Source organism: Antedon mediterranea, chromosome 8, assembly GCF_964355755.1.
Source record: "Antedon mediterranea chromosome 8, ecAntMedi1.1, whole genome shotgun sequence".
NCBI classification, from domain to species: domain Eukaryota; kingdom Metazoa; phylum Echinodermata; class Crinoidea; order Comatulida; family Antedonidae; genus Antedon; species Antedon mediterranea.
In genome coordinates this window covers 7,812,134-7,834,749 of record NC_092677.1, presented here as the reverse complement: position 1 = coordinate 7,834,749, position 22,616 = coordinate 7,812,134, and the positions used below count along the sequence as shown (strand labels likewise).

General features: G+C 31.7%; 1 protein-coding gene across 3 annotated transcripts; it reads left to right on the top strand.

Annotated features, from left to right (window-relative positions):
* Positions 1–151: 151 nt before the first annotated feature.
* LOC140057388 (AMP deaminase 2-like) lies at positions 152–22,447 on the top strand. Of its 3 annotated transcripts, XM_072103026.1 has the most exons (18): positions 152–391; positions 1,834–2,053; positions 3,716–3,766; positions 9,601–9,757; positions 11,079–11,253; positions 12,194–12,232; positions 14,476–14,695; positions 15,048–15,177; positions 15,502–15,639; positions 15,836–15,898; positions 16,190–16,321; positions 16,677–16,840; positions 17,043–17,169; positions 17,655–17,818; positions 18,237–18,357; positions 18,711–18,884; positions 19,078–19,188; positions 19,435–22,447. In XM_072103026.1, the coding sequence occupies exons 1-18, from the start codon at positions 259–261 to the stop codon at positions 19,618–19,620; spliced, it is 2,505 nt and encodes an 834-aa protein (XP_071959127.1). In that variant the 5' UTR covers positions 152–258; the 3' UTR covers positions 19,621–22,447. The 3 variants fall into 3 exon arrangements, with proteins under 3 accessions (XP_071959127.1, XP_071959129.1, XP_071959128.1); XM_072103028.1 differs by lacking the exon at positions 3,716–3,766; XM_072103027.1 differs by lacking the exon at positions 12,194–12,232.
* The last annotated feature ends 169 nt before the right edge of the window (positions 22,448–22,616 follow it).

Genomic DNA, 22,616 nt, shown 5'->3' with positions numbered 1-22,616 from the left:
TGTTGACAATATGAAACAATTTTTGGAAGATACCTGAGCAAGATTGCAAGAACATAATTAAAATTCCTAATAATACTCTTATGGCGTCCCATATTAAATAAATTATAGAGGTCGTCAGCAGAATTAGTAAACAAACAATCGGCAGATCCATCTGTCAGCAGAGTGTTTGGATGTGATCGGTAGGCCTAGCTCTTTTTCTACTTTAAAATATCTATAAATCCAGATTTTCAACTAAATTCTAAAAGCCTATTGTGCAGAATGGAACAGGTTGCGAACGGTGTTGAACAAACAGATGAAAATAGCCAGAACGGTTTAAGATTGAGCGCAAGATCGTCAGGCCTTGGCCCCAATAATGACGAAACAAAAGAACAATCGCCCACATCATCTGGAGGTATGTTGTGTATGTGATAGATGAACGTATCGCCACCAGACCTAGGCCTAGCTATTAATTTAACTTACTAAGTACTAGGAGGTCTAGCTAACTACTGTAAGCTACAGTGCAGAGTGGGCAATATAAAGTAATATTGAGATTCTTATCCACAGACTCTTCCAGTAGTAAATTCTGCTGCAGATATATTAATATTACTTTGACCTAGGCCCAGGGCCGGGGCTAGGCTAGGCCTATTATTAGTTTGTTCACCCTGCCCTTTTTTTTCCCCTTGTTATTTGTCATCACTACACAAACTGTACACCTAGGCCTACATGTTTTTGAATATTGAAATATAGCTAACCCTTAAAACATTGGATCGAGAGGTTGGGCATGGTGAGTAATATCCCTTTTACACTAGTATCACCGTAACAGCGGTGTAACCCCGCGGTTGTTAGTACACCGGGCCGTTAAACGCCGGTGTTGTGGTTTATATTGACTGGTGTAAATGGGAAAATCCAACCACCCTGGTGTGCTCTCCCCGGGGTGAAACGAACCTGAATGTTTTCCGGTGTACCTTCTCCGGTGCAGTCAAATCTACACCGGAGACACGAAGTTTTTGTGGTTCAACACCGAGCTGTTAAAGGTCATTGACGTGAAAATGTAACATGTTGTCACAGAAATACAATATAATTATTATGCAAACAAAATAGGTTTTTTGCTTAAAATACACCTTTTCTTGCTTAAAATAATAATTGTACGATATATTGTGCTGTTCGTTATTTTCTTTTAATAGCACAAACAAATTTGTGATTTTTCTTTTCTGCTGAAAATATTGAAATTGTTCGTGTGCATTCTACCTTACCAGAAAGCCTAAATAATGTAATATTGGTGTAACTCTACCCTGGCCGATTTTATGTTGGCCTAATTGTTTTGTTTGTTTTGTTTTGTTTTATTAGTTTCTCCACACATTTTAAAATAATTAAAAGATAAAAATTACAAATTGCAAATAAGAAAATTACAATAACCAAAAAAAACATAAAAAATGTGCGGATGGAGGTCAAAATAAGTTGCGAACAACTTTAAGTCGTGTCCACCAGTTAAAAAGGGTTAAAAATAAAAAATAAATGAAAATAATAATAATGAAGGTATATAGCAGTCCGGCTTACAATAAAAATACAGAAGCTTAAATTGCTAAGACAATAGTACAATTACAAGATGAACAATATGATAAGGTATTCAATTCAATTAAGCGAAGAAGAAAGGAAACAAGAAGAACAAGAACAGGAGATTTAGCTGCCATATGCTGCGACCAAAGACTTTTTATTTTCATCTCAATTAAATGTCCCTGCCCCTGACACTATCTATTACCATAGTGACATTGCCACCTTTTAAAAAAAATGAGGGCCATTATTAAAGGGTCATTGATGATATTAAAAAAAATGTTTAAAAAACTGTTTCTTTAGGTGCAAGTCCATCAACCTTTTCTCCATCTCGTAAAGGAACATTTCGTAAACATCAACCTACATCAAAAGACCATGAGTATGCAGAGATTGCACGTCAGGTCTTTGAGAAGAGCAGAGCAGATGAATCACGGTGTGCCGACTATGAATTTCCCGAGGAAATTCCCATTGAAAATGAGCAAGAAATTAAAACAGCTGTGCAGCGGCAACTTAATTATGCAAGGTTTGTTCTTAAACATATTTTGTCATAGTTGGCAGTTCGTAGTTAGTAATTAACAGGCTTGCCATCAAATCACAAGTGCCAAGGTTCTAAAGCCTGTTGTGCTTCCTTCTAATTCTTTCTTTGCGATGAATTCTATTTCTTTAAAGTTTTTTTTTAATTTTGCCTTTTCACCTGATTGAATACAGTACTAAAATACTTTAATTGTGCATTTATAAATCATAAAATAACAATATAAATTCTTCTTAAAAATTAGAAAATATTAGTACGATAAAAAACAGATATAAAATATAAACAAAAATTAATAAATCAAAATAATACACATGCGGTTACAATTTGGAAGTGAAAAAACCATAACACCACATACGTTTTATTTGTTTCCTTTTTTATTATTCGGTATGAGGAAATAGCTGGTTATAAATATCTGCTATTTTTTGTTTTTTTTTCATTTTGCGTACAGTATTCATTCAAACAATCACTCTTTCTAACAATGTTAATACCATAAATCCAGATGAACTCAAATTGCACTTTTGAGTTAATTCATTGAATTTTCAAATTTTTCTTTTCTATTATTTCTTTTATTTACCCAAAAATAAGTTCTAAACATTGTAAAACATAAATAAAACATAATCATAATATAATAATAAAAGAAGGGCTAAAATATTTTCAGAACTAATCAAGTTCAAAACTTAAAGTTCTAAGAATAAATAGTGTGTAAAGAAGTTTCAACTAACAGTAATAATAATAATTTTTTTACTTAGTTAATTTTGAAAGAATACTGTAAAGTAGGCCTACAGTATAATAGCATAAAAAGACAAATAAGGTCTACTTTTGCCAGTGTAACAAACATTTTTATATCGAATAATATAAAAAAGAAAACTAAAATCAATTACTATGTTTTCTGCTAAATTGATAGTTGTGGCTAATCAGATTTTATTTAGAAAATGTTTCCTGTAAAAATAGTAACTACATTAAAATTTCACCCTCATTCTGTGTCTGGGTCTAGAATCCATAACATCTCGTATATCTTTTGAAAGTCATCATTGTTTTCAGGAAAAATCAGTGACTTAAACTCATGATACAAACATCTTAATCAGCATTCAATTTTGAATAGATAGCCACTCAGTACGATTGGCAAGGTATCAACCACTTTTTGATCTTTGACAAACCTGTGGCCGGCACAGAGGATTCTCCCCTCTTTTGCGACTACTTTAATTCTTGTGGCTACAGCACTGTATTGTGGTTAGTTATATTGCTTCAATCAATCCAGAAGCCTTTAAATCTCCCTGACATAACTGTTCTGTTTTGAGCGTATTTAAATATTTCATAGAAAAGTGATGAGAAATGAGATACAGGTTTATTCAGACAACAACCAACAGTTGGTGTTGAATTGAACTGAGGGCTATGTAGTCTAATTAAATTATGATAATAGCGTTTATAATACACTTTTATAAAGTACTATTTACTGTTGTCTCACAGCACTAAAAGATTTGCCATTTTCTTTATAATTGTTACTGCAAGTAGTAAAAGTGCTTAATAATATTGTGTCAAACCACTGTTGTACTGTGTACCCTTATTTGTGTATGCACATGCACAGTTGCTGCAGTAAATCTGATTAAATTGCTTTACTTCATTTTCTCTATTCTTACTGCTATGCTTTTGTAGTGCTACTGTTAAAGCCACTCAGATCTTGTGTTCCTGCTCACGTGAAACAATGTAAGTACTTAAGTGTTGAATGCTGTGACTTGCACACATAAACAGTTTTTTAAAGCATGTACAGTTTTAGTTCCCACTAGAGACATAACACATAGACGCAACGCAAGCAAGATTGACCAATGACCATTTGAATAATCCGTCACTTGTGATTGCTCAAAACATTAAGAGTATGTCCTTGTCTCTAGTGGGAATCTAACATTAACTGCATTCAAAAAATAATGTTATCATGATACACCATGGACAAATAAGTTCTAACTTATTTTCCATGGCTTCACATAGTATAAATATAAATTCTAACATACATACAAGCCAGTGTTGTTTACTTCTGGTACTTTTACCTGAAAGAACACAATTCACCCAAACTTTACTTCACCACAGCACTTAATCTACTAGCAATTTAAAATTAATCAGAAATAATTAATTTTCAACAAACTTGTTATTGTAAAAACCTTGTTACACATATTAACTATGAACTATTAAAAGACAAATTATATACTGACCTGTACCATAGTTCCACAAGAAACACTAGCTTGCACCATTATATTATACCGAAGTTCATTTTTTTTGTTCTTCTGTAATTTGATTTACTGTCAATTGTAATAGGAAATTCATACTTCAATTTAATTAATCAAGATTTGTTTAGAATAATTGTTTTCTTTGAAATGAGACTAATTTTAAAGAAATAATTACTAATCCTTGTTGAGTTACAACAAAGAATTTGATACTGCAGTTGTTTGATCATTGGAATTTTGTTTGCTATTTTGTTTCCACTTGGTCATCTGTTGTTTTGTTGACATTATCAGTTGACTAAGTGTTTGTGTTATTTACAGTTTTAGCAAGCCAAACAAATTTAGGATTTCTGTACTGTAGATAGTGTTTAACAAATATTAGAGAGTTGGCTGTTATATAACGACCTAGGAACAAGCTGGGTCATGCCAATTGATTATATCGTCAATCAATCCTTTGTACCTAGAAACCATGAAAAACTGTGCCAGGATGTGGATCAAGGAAGCTTGCCCTAACTCCCCACATAACCTAGGTAGGTCATAGGTTGTCGCAAATCAAAAGCTCCTTATTACATAATGTTCACAATTTCTTGGACTTGGTTTTAATCTTTACTAATTGATCGAAAATGTCATTGCATTTTTGACAACACCTTTATTAATAATACACATTATTAACTCTATTTTATTTGTTTACAATATTTGTTTAATTGAATATTAACATTTGTACTGCTGTATAATATGTCACTATGAACTATTGTAAATAATTAACCAAATGTTTATTGGTAAACTGGTAAGACACTAAAAAATCAATTTTTGCAAAATTAAAACATAATTTCCAGTACTTTCAATGCCTTGTCCTTCGGATCGGACGTAAAGCTATCTGTTCAAACAATTAGGAGATCATCTCCTCAGAATGATTATTAATACATAAATAATTATATTCATTTTGGAAAAAATCAATCGATAAAAACTGTATAAGTGATGAATATCTTTATAAAAAGACCTTTTTAATAAACCGTATATCCTCTGGTATAATCCGACCCAACTACAGTAGGAAAAAAAATTAAGCCAATTTTGGGGGTGGGACTATACCCGGGGGAACCCTGGTTCATCTGAACTGGCTAAAGAAAGGCCTATTGTACATCCAGACCAAAAGTCAATACCGGGACTATACCCCGGGATATGCCTGTTTGTGAAATCAGACATAAATAAAGTAGGGAGTGATATTAAACCCGAAGTGTGATTATACCCGAGGATATATGGTAATATTTGTGTTGTGGAAGAACTTTTGCATGATTTGAAGGGTCAAGTATGCAGACAAACCCTTTGACCTGAATATCCTGTAAACAATTTTAATTATTAAATTGATGTATTAAACAATAGTCTGCAAATTAGGAAACTCACTTATTTAAGTTTCTACTAGTTACTTTCCTCTTATTTTTATGTACACATAAAATTCTATTGTTTATGCCTTTTTGAACCCACCCATATAAGACATATTTTTATAACAAAAAGTATTCCAGACGTAGCAATAAAGTTAGCAACATCAAAATCGAGCAAGTTAATTTAAGATTGTCTCTCTGTTATTGAATCAGTACTATAGACTGGGGTGAATTACAGATTGTATAGTGTATTTATTATTATTTATTTAAAATGGGTCTTTGTTTTGGTACTATGAAAACAAAGAATTGGACAAGGTAAGTTTAATTTATAGTATGTATTGTAACAAGACTTTACGATTGCAGTAGTAGTTTTGACAAAAGAAATAAAGTTGAGAATGTAATGTAATCATTTCAGTTGTTATTTTCTCCAGAAGACGGTTGCAGCATAACATTAAACAACCGAAACATTGTGACATTCTCAACCGTACTTTCCTTTTGGAAACACACTGCAAATCTATCTTTACTGTGTTCGTCATGCAGACATTAAACAATAATTTTTTTTTAGATTTCTTCATCTGTTCTGTCTTGCACACTATTTTTTCAGCATTATTTCCTTTCCTAATTTAAAATTACTGTTTGTTTTATTGTTTTGTTTTATTTGATTTCCACAAATAATATATAATATATTTCTTTATAAATAATTAGTTAAGTATAAATGTGGATGGTGACAGATACTGGAGCTCTCTCCCGCATCTTGGTTGAGATTGAAATTTTAAAGTTTAAATTTATTTATCCACAGAGGCCCAGATTATCAGGACAGAGCTGTTCTTTACTAGGGCCCTGAACATACAAAATACAATTATAAACAATAGTCAATCAAGTAATATCTGCTGCGTTTCTAATTGGTTATTACCATGACCATGGAGAACTGATTTCTCCATGCCATGACCGAGTATGTATGAATACCCTGTTCAAGTATAATCCCCCCAATTTAGGCTAAATTTGGACACAAGACTTTCAAAATTTTCCCCACATTTTATACCCAGGCCCCCTAGGACCGTACTTGATAATATACAGGAATATTTTTTTTAGTTGTTCCTGGTATATTCTATAGAAACTATTTCTGTGTTTTCCATTTTTGTATCACAGTTTTTATGTAAGTGTGCGCAAAGTGCAATCGATGCTTCTGTAGTTTCATTATTATATTATAACTGTTCATGCTAAATATCTAAAATAAAAGTGTTTTATGATGTTAATAAACAGGATTAAAAATGAGTCTAGCAGTGACCCTAATTTGACATCTTGCTGTTGCTCTCTCCCACACGTTATCAAAAGACGGCCACGGAAAAGGTATAAAGTTGTTGCATGTGTCAATCGCATACTAACATTTGCATGTACAGTACTGTAGGATATGAAACATCTATGTTTTTATTCGGTGTTGCATAATAACAGCATTTTTTACTATGATCTACAAAGCATTTCTTTTCCTTAGAATGTTTCCCTGTTTTTTCAATAAATTTCACTTCATTTATGTTGTCTCTTGTAAAAGACAGGCAGAGACAGAATTCCCAAAAAGCGAATTTATCACTAATAGGTCTCAGCAGTGATTGGACGTTTATAGTTTTTAAAATTAAGAAAAACATTGAGTAAAGTTTAGTAAAAATACAACTTTAGAATATATTATAAGAGAGTCCCTCATTTCTTCTGTTTTAGAAAGTGATTAGCTCATTATAGATAGCAATAGAAAAAACAGGCCTGCATGAATTTCTTTCTGAAATTATTTGATAGACTGCCTTATGACGTAAATAAGCTGTTTATTGTCAGCTGCAACCCTCACCGCAGTTGGTCTGACCTACAGTACAGTAGATGTTGAGTAATTCTCGGGTGCCAATCCAAGGGAATGCTAAGATTCAATATCACTAATAGTCTCAAATAGATATCAAAAAGTAGTTAGTAATTTAATTTTATCTGTAAAGGGGAATGTGTGCCCTTTAGCTAGAGCTATCCTCTGGATCCTGATTCTTTACAAAAATGTTATGTACTGTCAAATGTTGCCATACATTTATATTACTGTTTTCTTTAAAAACAATAGCTACTTAAGAAAAGCAGAGATTGGCTGGCAGATTCATTAAGGGTTTTGTTTAATTAACTAAAAACAACCATACAACATTAAAGAAATGATATCTGTTGTTGTAGTCTAAAAATATCACAATAGGAAGAAGAAATATATCAGACTTCACGAAAAGTTTGCCCCCTCTGACAAATCATGGCTTCCACTACCAGTTATTAATAGCACCATAGACTATGCTGTTGAACAATTGTTTCATCTCATCACATCCCTGTAGTAATATAGCATGAATGTGTAACATAATTGTTTCCGTTTTATGTATGTAAAATGTACATTGACGGATACTGATTTGCCTTTGAGACATTTACAGACAAGTGGCATGTTTTAGCGATGCGCTAATGAAATGTCAATAATTAATCTCATTTTAGCTGTCTTGAGTGAGAACACTCCCTTTAAGCTATACCCCTGGATGTTCTCCTTGTCCGTGACATATCCTTTAATAGAGGTTCCTTTACTTGTCCATAAATAACAGATTTGTTTAAATGTGTGAAATGAATTTTAAAATGGGAGAGGAAAAAATAGGATGATACAGTGGCAGATGCAATGGTAAAGGGTGGAGAGAGGGATGCAGTGGAGACGAAGATAGTGATTTCTATTGTGTAGTAGGAGATGCAATGGTAAAGAGTGGAGAGAGGGATGCAGTGGAGACGAAGATAGTGATTTCTATTGTGTTCCATGATGTGTAGGAGATGCAATAGTAAAGAGTGGAGAGAGGGATGCAATGGAGACGAAGATAGTGATTTCTATTGTGTTCCATGATGTGTAGGAGATGCAATGGTAAAGGGTGGAGAGAGGGATGCAGTGGAGACGAAGATAGTGATTTCTATTGTGTTCCATGATGTGTAGGAGATGCAATAGTAAAGAGTGGAGAGAGGGATGCAATGGAGAGGAAGATAGTTATTTCTATTGTGTAGTAGGAGATGCAATGGTAAAGAATGGAGAGAGGGATGCAGTGGAGACGAAGATAGTGATTTCTATTGTGTTCCATGATGTGCGTTTCCATGTGTCTACTGGACAGCTGGTAGTGAAATCACATGGCATTTGTATATATAGTTTAATGTCTTTCAGAAACTCCTATTTTATTATGCACACCATATGGCCCTAATAGAACAATACACTGTTATCTTCCCTGTTATGTAATATCTCACAATGTAAAGCATGATATAACCATGGAGAAATCAGTTAGGAAGGAGTAACATCGAGAATACATCAAACGAATAGGCCACCCCGCCGCTAATTGGATTATCTGACTGTTACGTAACATTTAATTGCCGTTGATCTGTCGCTTGTTAGATTTGAGCATGCGCATATCCATTGCTTTCCTGTGACGCGCATCAAGCGAGACTCCTAACTGATTTCTCCATGATATAACAAAGTGCATGTTCTGTTATAATTAATTAAGAAAATAATTATTCTAATCTACTTTACAGTATATGTACATGTACTGTTTTTGTATCTGTAGTTCATCAAAAATGTTTAATAATCTCAAATACAATTCTTCTACTACTGTACTTAAATAAAGTTTTATTTCTATTGTTCTTTTTTCTTTATATTTTTTTTATATAGAATTTTGAAAAGGAATAAATCAATAAATAAAAAATAAATCAAATTAAAGGGAGATTTCCACTGTATAAATGACATAAGAATTGTGTGTAAATAAAATAAAGAAGATGTAAATGAAAAGTTTAAAACGTGGGATATTATACAAATGAATGTAATTTGTCTTGTTCCATATTATTATTACAGTAGCACATATAAAGATGTGTTTTTAAGCCTTGTATGAATACTTCAGTGATAACGGTTTGACGTTTTCTGTAGGACACGCTCACAGACAGTCGATGTTGAAACAGAAGACGTGGATATGATGACTCCAGAGACACCACCCCTGACGACGAGCGATGTCAACATGCAGATACACAAGCAGATCGACATGGACTTTCAACGTGTTTCAATAAGCGGTGAAGACACAAGTGGGGTAAGCATAATACGCGTACCGTATTTTCCGGAGTATAGGTCGAGACTTTGTGGGACAATTTTAATTGCAAAATCGGGGGGTCGACTTATACTCCGACCATGCGATTTTTGAAAAAAATCAGGCCGAAAAAATATGTTCAAAAGCCGTCAGCTGTCAAGCAAGGCCTAGCAAGGTCAGTGGCCTATCATCAATCACTCACAGAAGTTTTCAATTTAATACCTACATTGTACAACTCCAACAAATACTCTGGTCAATAAAATATTAATATATCACACACAAAGACTCATTTTGATGTTAATATTACGCTTTTAAGATAATTAAGAAACCGTTATTCCAACAACTTTCTTCCGTCAGCACACCGCTGTCATTTTTTTCATTTTGGTATGTGTACAGTACGTGTAGCTGTAGTAGTGGAGTTGTTGCTTGGTGGTTATGATGCTTGGCTACCACTCCAAGGGTCCTGAGTTTAAGTCCCGTCAAATGTCAGGAACTCCACTCCCAAAGACTTTGTTTATGTAGAGCATCTTGTGTAATGTGAACCTACTGTATGAGGGTCCTTAATGATCAGCAATTGCTGAATGGATCACCCTAATTAAATATGGTCAAACAAATATTTTTTTAAAGATATAAGTGTAGTGAGAAAAAAAAAAATTTTAAAAAATAAATAACCTCATATTTTTTATCAGTAGTAAAGCAGAACAAGCATCGTGATATAAGCATTTTTTTATAAAGTTGTGCTGCATTACTTTTTTTGCAAAGAAGAAAATTCTTCTATCTTACAATTTGTAATTGTGAACCGATATAAACCTGTTATACTGTATCTGTATATATTGTAACTACTGCAGGGAATAATTTCGCCAGTGTAGCATAGCAAAAAGCTATACAAAACAACCTTTTTGCTACACATTTCTACAATTGTGTAGCAAAAAATACAATACAAAACTATGTTTCTTGACTAAAAAATCAGTTTGATTAGCAATTTTGCTAAACAAAATTTTCAGATGAAATTTTTCCCTGTACTGTATTACTATTTACTTGTATGGACCTTGTAATACTAACGTGTTCCTCCGTTTTAAAGGAGAGTAACCAATAAATATTATTATTATTATTAGAGGAAAAAAGTCAAAAGAACATTTAACCTTATAAAGGAAAATACTATGTTTATAAGTTACACTAGTTAGAATTTGAATTATTTACACCACTGTTACAAAGGTAGTGTTTTACTACCTTTTAAATCTTTAAGCAAGACAGAGCAAACACTGGTGTCCCACCAGAAGTCATCCACATGCAATTTAAAATATTCCTGTGATCTTTAATGCAGGTCCCTGTTGATGATCTTCGAGATGCTTCTAGCCTCCTTGTACAGGCGTTGCTGATCCGTGAAAAGTACATGAAGTTGAATTTACAGTCGTTTCCAAAAGTTACAAAACGATGTTTACGCACCGTTGATAATGAACCAATGGACGAAGAAGATGCGACAAGTCATGACGATGAAGGTTTGTTTTTGTAATTTTTTATTTTAAAGTTTTTCTCCAAAGTTTTTATTTTTATTACCATCATAGAACTATCTTGGTGTTCGTTAAAATGCTCTTCAATGTTGTCCCCATAGTCATTTTTGACTAAAGGATGCATGATTAATTGATGGATAGATGTATTATGGATTATATACATTCCTGAAATCATGTAAAGCACATAATAATGAGTTAATTGATTATACTGTAGCTCTCATATAATTACTCAAAATTCACCCTGCATACTAGCAATGCCTGAGTACGTTTGTCATAATTGCCACTATTGTTCGATAATGGTTGTAATTTTGTTGTAATCATTTGTAGTCTGACAACAGTACTTAAATCTTGTTTTTCTGTAAATTCAGCATTTTTTAGAATCAATTAATTTACCAAAAATATGTAAGTGGGTCTAAAACCAAGGTACATAGATAATAGTAGTTATAACCTGGGCAACAGTTGTTTATTTTGTATACTATTGAAATCAGTAATGGTGTTGATTATTTACACTTACCTGGATAAACTAATAATGGCCTATGTTCTCCCAGTAAGTATTCCAGTCAGGAAAACATACTATCTGTTTGCACAGGATTGTTATGATTTCAAAATCTGCTTGCTTGATAATGCTAGTTAAAGAACCATTGTATTTATTATTTAATTGATTAACAAGTTTTTAGTAAACAAACTTAATTCTCTCTATCTGAAATTCCAGATAATTATTTGTTCTGTATCATTAGTACCAATAATCTGACAAAATTGCCTGCAGAAACAAGACATTCTCACAAATTTTCTCTGCACTTTCATACAATTTTTATATAATTATATTATATTATGTAAAAGAAAATCATTTAATTTCCTCATTATATGTGCTTTATAATTGTGGTATTTTATTTTGCGTGATGTTCCCTTTTTTCTTTCGCTTTTCTAGTGGGTTACGTATATTTTCCCATGTCTCCTCGCAGAAAAGGTACAAAACGTAGATAGTTCTACTCAAAACGTGTGTTTGTTGTGGTTTTATGCCGCCAATAACGTTCACCAATATGTTTTATTTGTATTATTAATATTTAATAAACTAATATTTAAAATCATTTCAATATTTTTCATCTGAATCAGAGTAGTGTTTTTAATAATAATAATAAAAATAAGATTTATACAGCGCACATATTCACTAAAGTGCTCAAGCGCTTGTGAAAACCATGAAACATATTCCCCTTAAACCTAAATACTATTGATAAATTTGACAAAAACTTAATAAAAAACCAAAGCAAATCGAACCCACATCACTGCTTCCGTTTACCAGCAATTTAAGGTGTATAGACCAGCCAATACATAACTCACAGGTGTTCTCAGTGATGTGGGTATCTAGCCATTCTATTTTTCAAAGTAACTAGTTTCAAAATTATATGCTAAATTTCATATTCAAATAAAATATGTATATATTCTATGCTTGAAGATGTGTGAATTTCATTTGTATGTATTGGAATTGTATAAGTTCTTCTAACTTTTTTAACTCTTAATACTCAACATTATTACTTGTAATATAATGTGACGTTAGTTTAAATATTATCTGCAGCATCTCAATGCCAACTAGTCACGTCATTTATTAAAAATAAATAATAAGTACCAATAATAAAAGGATTTGTATTGATAAACATAATTGAAATATATTTATAGAATTACTTATGATATTTAACATTTTACCCTTTACAGTTGTATTTTGAAATTTCCGTTTGCTGTGATTTGCACACCTGTAGGCTAAAACATCTGCTGTTGCCGTTGTTGTTATTAATATTCTTTTTGCTGTTGCTTTTTTTAAACTCTTTTTTATGAGATTTATTTTATCTTTGAAATAACATTTTTATTTGCTAGTTATTTATATTGTTTGTTTATTTGTTTGTTTATTAATTCTTTTCCACACACATCAATATACATTTTACTTAAATATTTAGATATTAAAAAAAGTATTTTGAGTGTGGAAGGTGACCAAATAAGTTGAAAATTTTAGGATATGGTCACCTTCGTTAATCATCAGAACGGAATTTAGTTTGGATACCCAGACAAGCACACGGGAGAAAAATTATCACTTAAACAATAATTACAGATAAATATACGAAAATGATTATACATTCATTTAACTTATAATATGTCTTCTTTATACTGGGTGACCCCTTTGGTACAATATATGCATGTACACATGCACAAATCCTATCTGTTGCCAGCATTTTAACTGACACTTCCTGGAATAAAAATCTTCTTCTACCAGATTCAGTTTCAGCCATATTTCTTGGACAAAAGGGAAGTCATGTTCATGTTTTGGCACACCTACAGTAATCTTTTCCATGCATTATAAAAACCGGCAGTAACATGAATGCTATTCTATACCAATGCATGAAAGGCATAGGTCATTATAAGCAGAAGTCATACTACAATACTTTAATAATTGCATTTCACAGTTTCTGTATGACATCACTACATAATTGCAATGCCTTTGTTTTGTATATTGTAATGTTATTTTTATTAGCATTGGAATTTCAATTCTTTAAACAGAGAAACATTGATTGAAGCATATCTTCAAGTTTCTTGTCTCCCAATAAAGTATTATTTCTCCTAATGGTTTGGAATACAAAATAAAACATCTTGAAAAATGACTTCTTTGCATACAAATTGTTTATTAAAACATTTTTTTAATAGTACTATCTATTTTTGGATGTATTTATTTAATGTAGCATCCTCTATGGTTTGGTCATGCTTTTATAAAGTCTTGATATTTCATTTTTTCAGGGCTTCTGTTGAAAGACTAAAGTACAATTAAAACCTGTTTCATACCAATTGTATTATACTAATTTATTCTCTCCTTGGTTGAAACTGCCATATTACCTGTAGATATACTGTGCCTTGTTCATTGTCACCTATTGTCCATTAATAATCAACGTCTATGTGATTCTACTGAGATCTGTTGTGATATACATTTGTTGTGGCAGACTACTAAACATGTAGTTTTAAACAAAAGAGAACTATTTTGAAAAGAATGTTTCAAATAAGTGTAAATACTATTTTTATTTATTTATTTTTTATATATTTTATTTTTTTTTATTATACTTGTTTTACATATAATCACAGTTACTGTTATTTCTAAAAAAATCTACTAATTTCAATTTGATTTGACTGTAGCTTGTAACCTCGCTAATAGTCTTGAATTATATATTTTAGACCACCCAATCCATCCACCTGCGACCAAAGGAAATCCGTTTCAGTGCCCAGTACCCGCAGAAATCTGTTGCGAACTGAAGATGGTGGATGGTGTCATCCAGGTGTTTGAATCTGCAAGCTGTACAGAAAACCAACAGTCAATCGATCTGCCGTACCCAGATCGCCAAACATTCCTGGCAGATATGAATATCTTACTGGCCCTAATAGCAAATGGTCCAATGTAAGAAATGTTATATACTAAATGCCATATCACTGATTCTTAATCCTTCCAAGTGTATATGAACATTCTACTGGCCAAAATTTCAAATTGACCAAATTGTTAGCAATGTTAGACTAATTGCGGTATCCAGATAGTGAACTTCTTTTTTTCCTTTTTTTTTTTTTGAGTCTATCAAGAGCAGAGGAATTTATTTTCTTTTTGTTTTAATTCAAAATAATTATTCACTAATTGCCCAATGTAAGAAACAAATATTTATATAAACAAAGATTAACATTTGTAACTAGGTGCCATATTGATATTGTTTTTTACATATGTTTGTAGTATGTTTGGTATTTCTATTTTTATGTTCCAGTAAATCATTTGCTTACCGTCGTCTGTCGTACCTGTCTTCAAAATTTCACTTGCATAGTCTACTAAACGAGATGAAGGAGTTGGCAGCGCAGAAGACAGTTCCGCATCGTGACTTTTACAATATACGCAAGGTTTGTTTGTATGCTATATAATAGCGGACCAGCCAATAACATATATAACCAACTTAGAGAACAAAAAAGTGGTCCTAAAGCTTAATTAAAAATGATAACGTGAACCAGCCAATAGAAGTGCAAAGATTTTGTGAACCAGCCATTTGTGTTGGCCAGGATCAAATAAGTATTGATTGTTGGTTGTATAGTAATATCACAGTGTTTCTGATCGAAAGAAATATAACTTGCTGTACCATAATCTATTTTTAATTTGTTAGCTTAGCTAGTTCTGTAATCTTGACTTTACATTTCTTTTCGCTGATTCAAACGCTTTTACATCTGCAGGTTGACACTCACGTTCACGCTGCCTCTTGCATGAACCAAAAGCATCTACTACGTTTCATTAAGAAGAAGATTAAGAAAGATTCGGAAGAACTAGTCTACTTTGATAAGAAGGAAAAGAGAATGATGACATTAAAAGAAGTACATTACATTCACTTTTTTTTAATTTCACAATATAAAGACACAGATTCTGTTCAGTGTACATTTTATTTAGTTCATTCATTAGTTTTGATTTTATAAAATATCTGTATTTTTTAATTAAAATATTGAATTAAAAATAATATTTAGTTATTACCGGTATTTAGAAGAATACTTTTTACAAACATTTTTTTTAAAGGTATTTGACATACTTGGCCTTACCGCCTATGATATTAACATCGACACACTTGACGTACATGCAGTAAGTATTAAAGTTTCTTATAAAATAAAGGACATAAAGTGTACCCAAAAACCAGCCAATACCAGTGAAATACCAGTCTCACAATCTGCAATTTATTTTTAGAGGTCTCATATTGTTTCAAACTCTTTAAAATGTATTCTGGAATCTCAAAAATAAGTTTTGTGGAGTGTATATTCCAAACCTGTTATCTGTTCGCACATAGTCACCTAAATGAATTCTGTTCTTATAAACCTGTCAAATCCTTTTTGTTGGTGACTTTGTGATGACTACCAAAAAATATTTTGTCTACAGGACCGCAATACATTTCATCGTTTTGACAAATTCAACTCCAAGTATAATCCTGTGGGAGAAAGTAAGCTGCGTGAGATCTTCATTAAGACAGATAATTCATTAAATGGCAAATACTTTGCCCAAATTATTAAGGTAAGTAGTTCTTCTGTTCAGCAGATTTGAATGAAGAATTCCACATAATTAGGTTTGTTAATTGTTATGTTGTCCAAGTAAAACATCACTTTAAAATACAGGATCTGTCGACCTGACATAATTACATTAAAAAAGACAGAAAACAAAGTTGGAAACATTACACCAACACAAAAGAAAAAAAAAACGTAACACTAATTTTCTTAAATCTTTCCCAATAATTATATCAATAAATATGAATTCTTGCTAAAAATTACCACTTTGCCAAAATCTAATCTTGAGCAAGGTCTTAATATCACGTAAATAACTGATTATAAAAATGATTTAAGAATACTGATTGCCATCTGTATCTTTTTAGGAGGTTGGTGCTGATTTAGAAGAATCTAAGTATCAGAATGCTGAGTACAGACTTTCCATATATGGTAGGAATAAAAATGAGTGGGATCAGCTTGCAATCTGGGCAGTTCGACATCAAGTATATTCCGACAACATTCGCTGGCTTGTCCAGATCCCCCGACTTTTGTAAGTTTTGATAAACGCCACTGAGATTCTCGCATTTTTAGAATTAGTTTAATAGAGCAATCATGTTCACAATATGGAAATAAAATCTGCATATTTTGGACTGATGTTCACCAACATAGATTAAGATAAGTTGAATGAGTGAAACAAAATATTGTACACAGAAATTCACACAAGCTTTAATGACAATCTTTTAATCTTACAGTGACATTTACCGCTCTAACGGTATTCTCAACAACTTTGGAGAGATGTTGAACAACATTTTTATGCCGTTGTTTGAAGTAACCAAGGATCCCAAGTCACATCCTGAACTTCATCAATTTCTTCAGTTTGTAAGTGAAGCTCTGTCTACACTATGAAACTGTATGTGATCAAAAAATGTGATGTGCTCATATATGGACATAATGATGATATCATATCACTACCATATTTGGGCATATAACTACCATATTTGGGCACATCCACTTTTTTTGTCAAACTAGTTTCATAGTGTAGACAGAGCTTTATGAATTACCAACATCAACTTCTTCTAATTCTGCTTTTCAAATTATTTTTAATTATTGAGAGATGCTGTCTAAATAATTCTACTGCACTTTCTGTATTTCTTACTGTATTACTTACTTACTATATTTTGTTTACTCTTACCTTATTAATATTACTGTATATGCAATTGTTTTACTGGAAAATTAAAAAAACTATTAAGTGCTATTTAGTGCCTCAACCTTTACATTGAAACAAACTAAAATCATGAAAAAATATTATTACTGCAGTAACTTCAGTTAATTTTGAAATGATCTCTACATGTTATTTTTTCTAGTTGACTGGTTTTGATAGTGTAGACGATGAATCTAAACCAGAAGACATTGTTTTCACAATGGATAGTCCAACTCCAGAGAAGTGGGAGGCTACTGAAAATCCACCATACGCTTACTACCTGTATTACATGTACTCAAATCTGGTAGTACTGAACCACTTTAGACAGTAAGACATTGTTTGTATTTTGAGGGAAATTTCTCATTAAAAAATGCATTTTTTCCCTAAAAAATTGTTCCCTAATAACATAATAATGAAGATTAATAAATCATAAATTAAAATATTAATAAATCTTTAAATAGGCGATTTTGCAGGTTTTAATAAAAAGTTATAATAGAAAAATGTTTCCATAGAAATAAGAACAATTATTTCACTCCAAAATCCATTGTTTGACTATTTATTGCTTTAAATTACATTTTTTCAGGAAAATATTTCTTTTTATCCATCTTTTTGTCAAAGTGAATAACTATAATTATATATATTCAACACAAAGATTAAAAAATTATTTTTTCATGGAAATAATATATCTTTAATTGTTTAAATAAATAAAATGTTTTCAATGTACTGCTTTGGTTTTTTTGTACAGAGAAAGAGGTCTTAACCAGTTTGTGCTTCGACCTCATTGTGGTGAGGCAGGACCAGTTCATCATCTTGTGTCAGGGTTTATGGTTGCTGAGAACATCTCTCATGGCTTGTTACTTAGAAAGGTAACAACAGTATTTTTAATGAATTTGAAGTTCTTCTTCTCGATACAGATGGCTCAGGTTGTCTGAGGAACTGTGCCAATAATGAGATTCATCCATGCCTGATCATCCTGTGCTTTCTAACTGTTTCCACAGCTGTATGACCAGTATTTAGTATAACTCCATCCATCTTGTCTTTTGCCTTACATGTGGTCGTTTACTGCGGACAGCTCTTGTTCTAGTCCCCGACTAGCAACATGTCCGAAATATTAAAGTTAATATAATATTTAAATTGGTGATAGCAATAGAGGGTTTAATGCATGGATTGTTTTTTCACATAACAAATAATTTTTTAATCAAATCTTGTTATTTTCTAGACACCTGTACTTCAGTACCTTTACTATTTAGCCCAAATTGGAATTGCTATGTCTCCACTCAGCAACAATTCTTTGTTTTTGAACTACCATCGCAACCCTCTTCCTGAGTTCCTGGCACGTGGTCTTGTGGTGTCTCTATCAACTGATGATCCTTTGCAGTTTCACTTTACAAAGGTATAAGTAGTTACTTCCTATGTTTTGTAGCACTTAAATATAAACGGTAAATGAAGACAATAAAAGAATTAAATTTCTTCTGCTGCAGTTACTGCAGTAACTGCTGTAGAGTAATTTTAGTGTGGCCCCTTAGTGTCCTTTGCATACGTAGTACACATATACATATTCCTTTGACTATTTGAATATTTTACAGGAACCCTTGATGGAAGAATATAGTATTGCTGCCCAGGTATGGAAACTAAGCACAGCAGATATGTGTGAACTTTCCCGAAATAGTGTACTTATGAGTGGATTCCCAGATAAGGTTAGTGCAGTTCCCCTTTATAGTAGCTAAACTTACTCTACCAATGAATATACAGTATAATAGAGGTCCCAAAATGAATACTTTATAAAAGCGTGGCCAAACCATAAAGGTGTTTTTTAATACTTCCAACCATGGGTACTATAATTATTAACAACATCCAAACATAGAGGGAATTTGTTAGTAGTTCCAAAAATAGAGGGCGTTATATCTTAAACCTTTCATTTTCCTGTTTTAATTTTTCCCCAGATGAAAGATTATTGGCTTGGTCGCAACTGGCGCCTTGAGGGAGCAGCTGGAAATGATATTACACGCACAAACGTACCAGGAATAAGGGTTGTTTTCCGGCATGAAACTTTATTAGAAGAACTATCAACAATTTGCAGTGCAGCGCGTGCCCGCTTCATGTCCACAGAATCTACAGAGAATATGTGATTTTTATTGATGGAGGAAAGAAGACACTTAAAGGTATGAAAAGCATCCTGAAATCACCAGTGGTCAGATTTATCATACCTGCTTAATAACCATATTATCTTAAATTTTTTTTAAGTCAATGATTTCGCTTAAGTCAGTTTACAAACTAAGCCAAGAAAATGGTTTTACCTATTTTTTTTTCTTCAATCTTGGATGACAAAGTCCAATATAGAGTAAAAAGAAGTCCTGGTTTTAAAATGAAAGCCTCAGTTTTCACTTAAACATTTCTTAACTATTTTAGTAGAAGAAGTAGAAAGATTGATAACAAAGTATAATGCCATGAGCATGATTACAGGGTGCTTGATTTAGGCCTAACTGTATCTAGACCTAGCTACATTATTGCGCACATACGGATCCAAAGCATAGAGTTATTGAACCTGAAAATAAAATATGATGTTGAAAAATCCTCACAAAAACCATTTATTGAATTTCCACAGGCTTTACATATTTGAATCTTGCTGATAGAATCTTTCCTAAATTGTCTTTACAACTCAAGTATTTAGTCAGTATAATAATATATAATATAATTAAAAAATGCAGTAAGTGTTGTAGAGGCGCTGACCCCAAAATGACCCTTATTACATCCCAGTACAGTACTGCTGCACTATACACAGATCCTTAGAAAATACATTATATACATTTAATATTGAAATATAATATTGTAAAAGATGTGTTAGCTTTTTTATATGTATTTTGTGAAACCAAAGGTTGGGAAAAATATTATGAAGAAGAAAAGATATATATTTGAAAAGACTGTTTTACTTGGAAAAACCTTTTACCTATATAAAACAGATATATAAGATTTTATTGAAATGGTATGTGTTTTATTTGTTTAAATGTTAATAGTATCTATATATAAATTTAAGTAATTTGTCTTTCAATTTTAATTATATGATTTTTGGTTAAAACATAATTAAATAGTATTGAATTTAAATAAATTCTAATGAAGACTGAATTTTATCATATCTATAAAAACTCTTTTCAACCCTTATGGAAAGACATGGATTATGTTATCCTGGTTAATATGTTTTTAAATTTAAAAAAAGATAAATAAATATGTATATACATACATATAAAAATGATGATATTCTCACTCTAGAACCACTATTTTATAGTTTCACTAATTTCATACTCGTTCCAGTATTACTAATATTTTTTGACAATTCCCAGGGTCTTTTGTAAATAAATAAAAATATACCAGTATAGGCAGTCTAATCTTAATTAGATTAGAAATGTTTGAGAATTCCCAGGGTCAATAAATAAAATAAATATCATCATCTATGCTATTCATCTTGTGTAGACATTGTGTTTGCTAATCGTTTCTATTTTTTCGATGACTTTCTTTCTAGAGTTCCTTGTCAATGTTTTCTATCAAGAAAGTTTTTGGTCTGCCAATGTTTCATAAATATTCTGTTATACCTATTTCTGCTGGATTATCCATGGCAGAGACATGGTAATATATTTCTCTGTCCATGGGAAGCCTTAAGCTCTGTCTACACTATCAAACTTTATGTGACAAAAAAATGTGATGTGCCTTATGGACGTAATGATGTCATATCACTACCATATTTGTTCATATATCTACCATATTTGGGCATTTCTCTACCATATTTGGACACATCACACTAGTTTATATCCTGTCCATTTGTATCTTCTCTTATTTTTTTTACCTTTTTAGTTATATCGTTCTGTTATGATGATTCTATGATTGTGTACAGCCAGATAATTCAAAACAAATACAGGCAGTTCTAAAGCTCTATCTACACTATCAAACTAGTTTAACAAAAAAGTGTGATGTGCCCAAATATGGTAGTAATATAACATCATTTTGTCCATATATGGGCATATCACATTTTATTATCACATAAAGTTTGAGTGTAGACAGAGCTTTAATTAGATTGAGAATAGAAATATGGTGGATAAAAAGTATTATGCAAATTTTGTATTTTGTCATTTTTTGTATTCTAACAATCATTTGATTTTATTTGAGGGTAAATTTAATCCAGTTGTTCCTTTTGTATCTAGGCAAATGCTACGATACATAGATACATACATGACCAGTATTATCATAAGAATTAGATTCTAGATACACATGTGACATGGTTTCATAGAATCTGTCTAGATATAAAAGGCATATTCAGTTCACACTAACTTTTTTGTGGTGAACAGACAATTTCAAAGTTTTTCTACTGCTGTTACTGCAGTACTATGTTTTGTTTATTGTAAATTATCTTGTTTAAGTAATTATTAAGCAAGATTTATCTGGCTAACAATATAGGCCTACACATTGTTTATTCATGAACATTAAAATACTAACCTAAAATCATATTTTATTGCAATAAACGAATGTAGTTTACTGCATTAACTGCAGTAAAATAGTTGTTACATGGTCCCTAATAAATGTATTTATTTCATTAGTATATTGTTAGTGTTTAATCTAAATGTTAATTGTATTTTTTTATTTGAATGTGTGATTTGAGTGTTATTATATTATAATATTGTTTAAGAGTTGTAGATTGAATAAATCAGATTATAACAACAGGAATGGTATATATGTATAAATAAATGGAGGGATGAAGGATGAAGTAAATAAAAGAAATATTAGTGTATGAACAGAAGAATAGCTAAACAAAAGAGTGGATAAATGAGCAGATAAACTAAACAGTAATTTAAAAATACTAGAGGTTGCCTATTTTGCTTTATAGCTTAGTATTTAAGTTTAAAGAAATTGTATGTAACATCTTAAATAACTGAACTAAAGTTAAATAAAATCTGATTCTCATACATAAGAAAATGTTGTCAGTGCTGTTATTCATTCATTCATTCAATATTTTATTTCGGAATCTCTGGTCCATAGAAAGTAAAAATTACATATAAATGAAATAAAATAAACAAGACTACTACTACTCATCTCAAGATGCATTTTCGCTTGCATTTAGTCTACCCATCAGTGTTTT

Coding starts and splice junctions, on each gene's coding strand:
- LOC140057388 (XM_072103026.1), top strand. CDS start 259: ATGGAACAGGTTGCGAACGGTGTTGAACAAACAGATGAAAATAGCCAG. Junction 392..1,833: donor ATCGCCCACATCATCTGGAG/GTATGTTGTGTA, acceptor CTGTTTCTTTAG/GTGCAAGTCCATCAACCTTT. Junction 15,178..15,501: donor ACTTTTACAATATACGCAAG/GTTTGTTTGTAT, acceptor TTACATCTGCAG/GTTGACACTCACGTTCACGC.